Here is a 10716-nt window from a genome sequence, read left to right on the forward strand (position 1 = left end):
ATTTTGTAAATTTAAATAAATATTTGAAAAATTAGTAACAAATTTTTTTAAATTTTGTAGATTCCGTTGATATGGCTCCTCGGGCTAAGAGATTTCACTACCGACAGCTGGTCGATTCTGACGGTTCGGCCCCGTCTACCTCGGCGACCGGATCAGTCATCCCGGAGTCCTCGGAAACAAAACGGACGGTTTCCCAACCGGTCGTTGTACCGTAGCCGGCACCGCCTCCACCACCACCAGCCAAACCAGCGGCTCCCGCACCGACCGATCCTGAAGCTGATCCGATCCCGCCTGTACCGTATGCCCAGTTTACGGTACAGGATCTTCTGGCACAGCCGGGTCGTGAGACTATGAACAAACTCGACCCAGATCGAGCCCCGGGAACATTTTGGTACGAAAATTTTTTCCTACAATATTTTTAAATTAATTAATATTTATTCTTATATATTTGAAATTAATTTACTTTTTTCTTTCTATTTGACTAGGTTTACGACCGACCGACGTTGCGGATATCATCAAGGAGTTTTTCGTACAACCCCATACCAGCTGGAAGAAGCTGGATCAGGCCACACTTGACACTTGGTTCAAGTGTTTTGCGGTAAGTAATTTACAATTTCGTTTAATTTTAATTTTTAATTTTAACTTTTTACAATAATTACTAACTTTTTTTTTCTAGCAAAACTGGCATTGGGAAACATCTGCACACGGACGTGTGGAGACGGCCTTCAAGGAGAAGGTCAAATTCCGCCTCAACAACACCGATTCTGACTGGAAACGTAAGTGGGAGATTGACGGCGACAAGGCCAAGCCGGTGCCTATGGCCAATTTCGTCTGACGAGGCCTTGTCCAGTACTGGTTGGATCCGCACAACCAGACTACGGCCGCCAAGTGTTCCGGATCTAGGTAAGTTAATTCCATTAGTAATTACATTATTTTTTTCATTAATTCTTATAATATATTCTAATGAAAATATTTTTCAGGAACGCTACTGACGATGCGGGAAATCGGAAGAACGTTCCGCACACTTCCGGCCAGATTCCTTTTGCCGGAAGACGGCTTATGATGGTAAGTAAATTAAAATTACTGATTTTTTTGTTTTTAAATAATTAACCCTTATTTGTATTATAAATTTTTTCATTTTGATTTTGTAGGTCGAAGAAAACGGAGGAGAACTTCCTCCGATGGCAAAGGTTTTCGCCGAGACGCATAAGAAGCGGAACGGCAAATTCACGGATCCTCGGGTGGAGGAGATCTACAACGCCGCCTGTGCGGTGATCGAGGAGCGGCAGATGCAGCTGACTCAGCAGGCGCGTCCAACGTCTCCCGAAGGTAGCTCGGTCCAATCGACCCCGGCGCTGACGGTGGCGGAGATGGACCAGATTTTCGAAGAGGTAAATTTAATTACTATATTTAATTAATGTAACTTTAGTTTTAAATTGAATTTCTAACCATAATGTTTTTAAATATTTTTAGGTTGCCCCAAAGAAAAAGGGGCGGGTATTAGGGATGGGGTCCATCCGTGATACCCCGAGAGCTACGGCGATTGGTCACGTCCGGATCCCGGATCCGGTTATCCGCCAGGAGATCGATCAGATGCGGACCCGTTACGAGACGAGGATCGACCAGCTCTACGGTCTCTTCGAGATCATGAGAGCCGACAACCTGGTGCTCATGGCGTAGTTGGACAAGCTGCGGGCTGATGGGGTTGTCGGATCGTCTGCCGGGTCATCTACTAGGACGCAACCGCCGGTGCAGACGGACGAGGAGATGTTCCGATCTCACGGTGTTGAGTCTCCTAGAGCCGGAGATCAGGCGCCGGCGGATGCATCTAACCGAAGACCCAGCAAGGAACACGTCGAGGACGATAGGGAGCAGGCCGTTGACGGGATCGATGATATAGACATAGATTTAGATTTAGAGCTGTAGGGTTTTTTTTGTAAATCTTACAAATAATTTTAATTTGAAATTTTAATAAATTTTAAATTGTAAATTTTTTTTTTAATTTAAATTTTAATTCGAATTAATTTTTTTTTTTAATTTTCAATTATATTAAACGTCGTATAATCGTCGTAATATCTTTATTATTATTTTATAAAACCGTCGTACATTCGTCGTAAATATTACGACGAATTTACGACCAAAATGTACGACGACAGATACGACGATTATACGTCCGTGATTTACGACGATTGTACGACGAAATGATTAAATACTTTACGATTGATTTACGACGATTTTTGCGTCGTACATTTTACGACGATCTTACGACGATTATTAACGACCATTTAACGACGGTCCAGGCGAAGACCAAGTCAACGCAATTCGATGTAAAATCGTCGAAAACTGTACGACGCATTTACGTCGATTTTGTTTCCGTCGATGTTACGACGAAACGAAACCGTCGTATATTATACGACGATTTGTCTATTACGACGATGACTTTACGACGATTTCGTAATCGTCGGTAGTTCGTCGTAATAGCCCTATTACAACGAAATAACGACCATTTTGGCCGTTGTAAAATGATGTTTTTCTTGTAGTGGAAGTAGTCATTTCGGACGGTTTTGTGATAGAAATAGTCATTTCGATGGATTTCTGCTGGCTGTACTATTTTTATGTATATTGAAGGTTTAGGATTTGGAAAACTAAAAAAAGATTTACATCTCCCTTTCACACCTACAAAGATGCAAAATAACAAACATTTTTATCATCTAGTGATTTTATAATTTTTTAAACAATTAACTCCTACACTTACCATCTAAACTTTACTTCTTCTTATATTTCTACTAATTCATTCTTCCAAAATTCAGAAATGTAGGTAATTTCTTTTGAAAGTACCTTAATATTTCCATATATATGGAGAAAGTTGGATATGAATGAGCTTACTGATGAAGGAGATGTGGAATATCTACCTGTTGGCTGCTTTGAATTCTAGTGAACATGACTCCCAATGGGTGGATGGAAATATATCTGGCTTGATGATGGAAGATGCAGCTCATATTATATTAAAGAATGCTATCACCGATATAGGCCTACCATATTTGGTAGAAAAGTTGTAGATCTTGGCATTTGAAAGTTGTGACTTTTCACCATCTTATTGCTTGAATGATATCTCGACTGCACTATTTTTTCTCTATATATGGAAGAGTCCACAGACTTTATCAGCACACTGCTTTCATGGAGCTTCTTGTAATTTGTTACCCATGATTCCAGGAGTAGATTGACTAGCTATTCTCTAGGAACTTTTCCTCGGGATATAGATGCATGACAGACTATACTGTGATTCTAATTGAATGAGTAGTGCATCTCTTGTGTCTTGTGGGAGACTTACGTCCATAGCATGGTTTTGAACCCTAAACGCCATCAGGTGGTGGAGCGTTGCTACATATGTATTTCCAACTAGTGGAGCGCCTATGATTTGTAGTTGGCTTTTCATGTTTCGGTAGATTTGTGGGTCTTGAAGTGCTATGTTGAAATTTGGGTAGAGAGTGACAAATATCGTGCCCGCATTCAATGTTATTTGAATTGTTGTTATGCAAGCGTGCTGGTATTCTCTGTATCTTGTGATGAGTAAAGTGACTCTTGCCACAACAGGTAGATCTTTTCTTCCATGAAGAGTCAATGCCAGCCGTATTGCTCCATAGTGTAGGTTGGGTGTAGCCATGAGCTTTACAGTGGTGAATCGTCCCTTCATTAAAACGGAGAGAGATCATCTGCTCTGTTTCCGTTGATGGAACCAAATGTTGCTCCATTTGTGAGGCTAGAATTAGCTCTTGTGTGGCATGTTTCCGGGGAAGACTTGTTTTATTACTTTTCGGAGAGTGGAGTTCGGTTTTGTGAAGGCTTTATATGGATTGAATAAGGGTAACTTCGTGAATGGAACTTTACTATCTTCACTCACATATTATATTTCATAGAGATAATCTATCTTACTATATGTTGATTTTCAAAAAGGGGTCGGTTTATTGAAGATAAACTTTCCAAGATGTATTATGTGACCAGAAACCAAGACAAAATGTTTTATTTTTTATTATCCCTTGAAGTAATATTAGCGCAAGAGTTGTTTTTCTTTGGGTTGTTTTGAAAATAAGGACGTTTTTAAGTTTTAATTTGAGAAAAAGGTAGTTTTATGTTTTAATTAGTCAGGGTAGGGACATACTTTCATAATGCCAAACTTACCCTTGTTTCTGAGAGAGAGAGAGAGACAGAGAAGTATGTCACTTAGAGAGATACAGCCGCAGAAAATACATTGGGTCCCAGGAGTAATCTGTGTCCGCACGCGTAACAGCCGGGAAAAGAGCAACTCACGCGCGTGATTGAGTCGTTTTTTGGGCCTAATTCGAATTTCGGAACGAAATTTCCAAAAATCACCTTACTGGGCCTCGTTTATGGGTCGGACACTACCCAACTCATTAGACGCAAAACTACCTTTCCCATTCTCTTTTATTTTTGGCGGGAAAAATTGTGGTTAATTAGAGATAATGGAGATAAATTGGTTAAAATAAGAAATAAAGTACCCTAACCAAATTAGAAACCCTAGTTTCCCTTTCCAGAAGATGTTGAAATTGAAGGGGAAATTATGCGATGATCAAGAGGACAACAACCACGGTTAGTTACTTAATCCTATTATTGTACACCCATAGATTTGTCATTGTTATTTTCGAATTTTTTCGTTCTGGTGTTCGCTATTTGCCAGTAGTTTTTTAGATATGGTGTTCGCGATTTGCAGTGGATGCGTTCATTCTCGTTATGGCGGGAACGTGGATAAGGTACTATACAGGAAATTCGGATTTCAAAATGGACATATCTCATCGTGGAAGGTGCATAAATTGCAAAGATGTGTCCGGACCAGATGATTTGAGAAATCTGATTGCGCATGAGTTCGGATTAGACCTGAGAGTTGTTTCGGTGGAGATTTCCTACTGGTTTGATGATGTTCTAGCTGAGCTTAATGGTGATAGGAGTTGTCCATGTGTGATAGTTACTCCTCGAGAGTACAAATTCTTCCTTTCGCTGCATAAGTCTGATAAGTCTGTGAATTTATTTGTCACATTCAAGGAGTCACTAAATGGTAAAATGGTGAGACTGAAACGGAAGGAAAGTCTTGAAGTTCAAATTGCTAGGGAACGGCGAAAGTCCTTAGGGCCAACAAACTTCATAGCCTCTTCTTTGGCAGAGTCTAGTCAACCCGATGATGAAGCAGATGATGAAGATATCGATGATTATTTGCTGATAGCATATGCCGAGAAAGTAGAGGCAGAGGCCGCAATGAACACCTCCAAAGGTGTACAACCTGAAGCTGTCTCTTTTATCCATCATGTATTGGGATTAAAAATGTCCCAGGAATCAGAGAAAGTAGAGGCTAAGGCCACCACTAACACCTCCGTTAATGTAAAACCTGATGTTCCAAATCGCGCTGTCTCTGTTGACCACCTTGTGTTGGAATTAAAAATATCCCAGGAATCAGATGAGGCAAGAGATTCGGAAGAGAAGGAAGCTGATGATGTTGACGATGACGCATACGGCTCTGATGATGATTATGATCCGGATTATGATTTTGACTGGTGGAATGATTACGTACTAGCAGATGGTAAGGGTTTCCATTCTAAACCTGGATTTGATGAGGATAAGGATGACTCTGGTAGTTCAGGGGGTTGTGGAAGTAGTCGCGGAAGGGAGCCGAGTGTTTCAAACCATATGGACTACTCCATTGTCTTAACGGAAAGTCCTATTCATTTTCCTGGAAGAAAGAGGACTGTATGTGAGAAGGTTCTGGCTCCCCATGGAGATGATGATGATTTTGTGGAGACTCCGACAAGTGATGTTGTTTGGGGGCGTCAGAATGGCGGTGCAGATCTGAAGAAAGCGATTAAACGTACAGAACTATATGGATTTCCGGATGTGGCACCTGTCTCTCTGATGATATGGAACGGGATTTCGATGAACTTGATTTGTCAAATGAAGATGGAGAGATATGGGTTGGGAAAAAGTTCAGGAACAAAGAACACTTTAAAATCACGTTGGTCATCAATGCACTGAAGAATGTAGTGACGTTCGAATTCAAAAGCATGTGAAGAAGTACACAGTCGCCGAATGTCCAGCAAAGATATGTGATTGGAGGGTGTTGGGGTGTCAAGTTGGCGATTCTGCGTTGTATGAGGTGAGGAAGGCGTGCTTGAAGCATACATGCCACCCGGATACAAGAAAGAAAATTTCTAAGCATGCGACTTCTAAAGTCATGGCGGCTCTGCTGAAGTCTAAGTATGAGAATGCAATAGTTGGTCCACGTGCGAGTGAGCTACCTGCGATTGTTCTCTCCGAATATAATATTACAGCCTCGTACTGGAAATGCTGAAAAGCTAAGGAGCTGGCTATATACTATGCTCACGGAACAGAGGAGACTTCTTTCAAATTATTACCGATTTACCTCCATGTGCTCAAGTATGCTAACCCCGGCACCATAACGCATTTGTCAACCGAGAGAGATGAAAAAGATGGAAAATGTATGACCAGGTTTAAGTCCGTATTTATGGCATTGGCTGCGTGTATATCTGGATGGAAACATTTGAAACCGGTAGTTGTTGTTGATGGGACTCACCTGACTGGTAAGTATAAGGGTTGTCTATTAACGGCCAGTGGAAAAGATTCTAATTACCAGGTTTTTCCAATAGCGTTCGCCGTTGTCGATGCAGAGTCTGACCAGACATGGAGGTGGTTCTTTGAGAAGTTGGTAGACATTATTTCAGATTCCTCTGATCTTACTATTATCTCGGATAGGCACGGTGGAATTGCCAAAGCTAAAAAGAAATGGTATCCACAGTCACACCACGGTGCATGTCTTGTCCATATCCAGAGAAATATTCACGGTAAATACAAAGGTTCCGGTCAGAAATGGTTGGTCGGAAAGGCTGGAGAAGCGTTCACAGTTTCTAATTTCAAGAAACTATACGCAAGGCTGAAGGATGTTGATTATCGTTGTTGGGGGTACATGGAAAAAATCCCTCTTGCGCTCTGGACTAGATCACACTTTACTGGTAAGAGGTATAATATGACCTCCAGTAACATTGCGGAGTCTCTGAACAATATACTATTTGCAGCAAGAGACAGTCCAATCGTTGCAATGCTAGAATTTATCAGGCGAATGTTAAATAGGTGGCTTGAATGCAGAAAAGAGAAAATTCAAAAGATGGATGGTGACGTTCCAGAAGAAGTTGACAAGTTAATGAACCTGCAGCTTGAAAAATCTGCTGCACTATCGGTTCAAGGCATTTCTTTGTGGGAGGTTGAAGTCAGTTCTGAGTTAGGTGTACGGCGGCATGTTGATCTCCTAAACAAAACATGCTCATGTCTAGAGTTTCAGACATTGAAATACCCTTGCCGACATGCAATGGGCGCGGCTAGGCTTCGTCAAGTGGAGTACAGCAGTTTGGTTGATCCAATTCTTAAGAAATCAATTTGGAGTGCAACAGTTAGTGGCAAAATCCTACCAGTGCCCGACCCTGACGACATTCGTATCCCAGCTGAGGTGCGTGACCTGAATATTATGCCACCTAAGTCAAAACGTCAATCAGAAAGGCCTACGACAAAGAGAAAACTTTCAGCAGGAGAGTATCCTCAGGTTAGTGTACACCCGCCAATTATTTTTCCCTAGTCATACTGATTTCTGATTACTGATATACGCTGTTGCAGGTTGCGAAAAAAAGAAGCCAAACAAATGCTCGAGATGTGGAACCCCCGGCCATAACCGGGCAAAATGCAAGGAACCATTGGGTTGACTGGATGTGGCTTTTGTGTGTCTTTTGTTGTGTTTGGAAAAGAGCGAGCCACAATGGTTTTTGTGTGTCTCTTGTTGGTTTTTTTGTGGGGAACTCGCTTTGGTTTTTTGGATTTTGTTTCTTGCGTAAACTATGTTTCCATATATTTAAATTTATGATGTTTACTGGACAAGGTGTACACAACCTGTGACGGTGGACAACATGAATCAGTTTACATTATATGGTGTATGTGCATTATGGCTTATGGCGTATGCGCATTATGACTTATGTCTAAGTTTACATTATATGGTGTACGCATATAAATATAGATATGTCTAAGTTTACATTATATGGTGTACGCATATAAATATAGGTGTATGCACATTCTGGCTTATGTTTACTGGACAAGGTGTACACAGTTTCTGTACACCTCTGACGGTGGACATAGTTTGTGTACACTTTGATGGTTGACAACATGAATCAGTCTACATTATATGGTGTATGCGCATTATGGCTTATGTATAATTTTACATTATATGGTGTACGCATATAAAAATGCCTTCTTCAGTGAAACAAGTTACCGGAGGCAGCAAAAGTTAATTACAGCAAAAGTTAATTACACAATATTTATAGTTAGTTTCTAAAAATGTACTCTGCCAAAGTGATCTCATTGCAATTGAAGGAAGTGGAGAGGAAAAACAGTCCATGTTTCAGTACAGGTATTTGATGGTTCTTTTGAAAATATGGGAGTTTTTTAGTTTTCGCTTTTGAGGATCGGTCTTTTACATCGTTTACCTAATTATTGTTTTGCCGATTTCAATAGGACCTGTTGGTGAGGACTTGTATCACTGGGAAGCTATCATAACGGGGCCTAAAGGTTTACCCTATGAGAATGGTGTTTTCAAACTAGACATTCACTTTCCGCTTGACTACCCTTTCGGGCCACCGAGGGTAAGGAATGAAGCATATGATTGCTTTCTCAAATTTCTGTATTTTTAGGGTTTGGGATTTAGTCAATAAAGATTTCAATCACTAATAACACTGTTTTTGCAGGTGACGTTCAAAACAAAAGTGTATCACCCAAACGTTAATATTTTGGGGAACATTTTTCTTAAGATGTTGAACCCAACTCACTTCAAGACCAACAACACCATCAATGATGTATTTTTACTTATGAAAGAAATAAATCGTTATTGTCTTTTGCTTAATAATCTTCATTTCGATTAAATCAGGGCTTAACTGTGTATCTATGTAATCAGGTTCTCACTGAAATACGCCAAATGTTAACTGCCCCCCAAATAAGTGAAGGACACTTTTTTGATGAAGAAATTGCAAGGATTTACGTTAAAGACAGGGCTGCTTTTGACACCACTGCATCAACGGCCAGCTTGGAACGACGTTCCTAAAGAAGCGGAAGAACCTTTGGGTCTCTTGGGCCCAGAAACAGGTTGTGCACTTTGGCTCCTTAAAATCTTCTGCAAACCACTGGAGCCAGTAATTGATAATCCCACACTGACAGGTGTACAGCGCCTGGAATCTCGGATCAAAGCCAGCCGCTTTCCAAGTGAAATCGACTGGCAAATCGAAATTCCATCCGTGTGGAACGTCGGCCAGCAACAACCGGCTCATCCTCCTCCGATTTTGCACCGTGAGCCTGCCCAAATACTCATCTGCACAGACGAAGTCTTCCGGCACTGCTCTGAGCCACATCCCGTACACAAAAATGGCTCGGTCGTAGCCTCTCTCCGCTCTCTTATCAATTCCACGCCTTCACCATCGTGGAACAAAAAGTAGGCTTGCATCCCCCTCTGGAAAATAACCCCTGGATTACCCGCGTCATAGAATCTCCTCATCATCGTTGGGTAATGTGGAACCGCCGCTTGTTCATGGACGATTTCGGCGGGATCAATCGCTTGATAGAAACCCCTGCTTGTGCCGATACAGTTGAAACGAGAACATACAGCACGGAGGCGGGCTATTTCCCTTAAAGATGGGTTTGTAGCGACCAGAATTGTTTCCAGCAATTCATCAGGGAGTGAGAGAAGATGGGAAAAATCCTCATCACCACCTCTGTTTCTCCTTGGAACCATCGTTTATTTCGATGAAAAGAGAAAAGATAAGAAAAGGGATTGAGGAAGAAGAATGGAATGAAAGAGGAAGTTATGATGGTTCTAAGTAGGATGTTACGGTGAAGGGATTGAATTTAAAGAGGTAGTGCGGTTTTAATAGAGCCGAATAGCTGTCTTTGAAGAGAGACGTTGAAAAGAGACGAAAATGTGTTTTTTCGTTTGCCGGCAAAATTAAATTACCACAATAAATACAGAGAATAACCAAATCCAAGCAAAATTCACCATTAAACTTTTATGATTTATGATTTAATTTAATTTATGATATACCACAATACATTTATGATTTATGCCACAATACTATTATCATTTATGATTAAAACGAAATTTCAATAACAACACAGACCTTTTTATATTTTGGAAACTATATTTTCTTGTCATCATTACAGTTTCAGTTTTCTCAATATCACGTTAACCGAGATATAGAGTACAGATTGAGTCCACGTAGACGAAATAATTATTAGTTTTTAAATATACGTACAGAAATAGGTAAGGTGAGACTTTAAATAGATAATGTCGTTTGTATACTCAAAATATATAATATGTGATAAATGTCTTTAACATTCAGGTGTACATATTGAGTCCAGATTGATGTGTTCTTTATTTTCTAGTTATTAGGCGTATAGAGAGAGATCAACTGAGTCTTTAAAGATATAAGAGATAATGCTTCTAAAAAAACTGCCACAACCACCTACCGAAATTAATTAAAGTCAACACAATTAAAGTATACATAGATAGAAACAAAAACAAAGTATACATACATACATAGAAGGCGTAAATAAGTACGTGTACAGATCCTAACAAAAGATTAAATCATAAAGTACGAAATATGATCG

At 40.4% G+C, this 10716-nt stretch overlaps 2 protein-coding genes across 2 annotated transcripts; both read left to right on the top strand.

Annotated features, from left to right (window-relative positions):
• The first annotated feature begins 6529 nt into the window (after window positions 1–6529).
• On the top strand, window positions 6530–8218 carry LOC112087498. Its single transcript, XM_024157412.1, has 4 exons — window positions 6530–7618; window positions 7690–7790; window positions 7949–8023; window positions 8128–8218. The coding sequence occupies exons 1-4, from the start codon at window positions 6530–6532 to the stop codon at window positions 8216–8218; spliced, it is 1356 nt and encodes a 451-aa protein (XP_024013180.1).
• Window positions 8219–8400: 182 nt separating this feature from the next.
• On the top strand, window positions 8401–9160 carry LOC18020549 (ubiquitin-conjugating enzyme E2 4). The gene is made up of 4 exons (XM_006403243.1): window positions 8401–8473; window positions 8578–8705; window positions 8808–8915; window positions 9014–9160. The coding sequence occupies exons 1-4, from the start codon at window positions 8401–8403 to the stop codon at window positions 9158–9160; spliced, it is 456 nt and encodes a 151-aa protein (XP_006403306.1).
• Window positions 9161–10716: the final 1556 nt, after the last annotated feature.

This window comes from Eutrema salsugineum, unplaced genomic scaffold (genome assembly GCF_000478725.1).
Source record: "Eutrema salsugineum unplaced genomic scaffold, Eutsalg1_0 scaffold_17, whole genome shotgun sequence".
NCBI classification, from domain to species: Eukaryota; Viridiplantae; Streptophyta; class Magnoliopsida; order Brassicales; family Brassicaceae; genus Eutrema; species Eutrema salsugineum.

Coding starts and splice junctions, on each gene's coding strand:
- LOC112087498 (XM_024157412.1), top strand. CDS start 6,530: ATGGCATTGGCTGCGTGTATATCTGGATGGAAACATTTGAAACCGGTA. Junction 7,619..7,689: donor CAGCAGGAGAGTATCCTCAG/GTTAGTGTACAC, acceptor ACGCTGTTGCAG/GTTGCGAAAAAAAGAAGCCA. Junction 7,791..7,948: donor GTTGACTGGATGTGGCTTTT/GTGTGTCTTTTG, acceptor TTACTGGACAAG/GTGTACACAACCTGTGACGG.
- LOC18020549 (XM_006403243.1), top strand. CDS start 8,401: ATGTACTCTGCCAAAGTGATCTCATTGCAATTGAAGGAAGTGGAGAGG. Junction 8,474..8,577: donor CAGTCCATGTTTCAGTACAG/GTATTTGATGGT, acceptor CGATTTCAATAG/GACCTGTTGGTGAGGACTTG. Junction 8,916..9,013: donor CCAACAACACCATCAATGAT/GTATTTTTACTT, acceptor CTATGTAATCAG/GTTCTCACTGAAATACGCCA.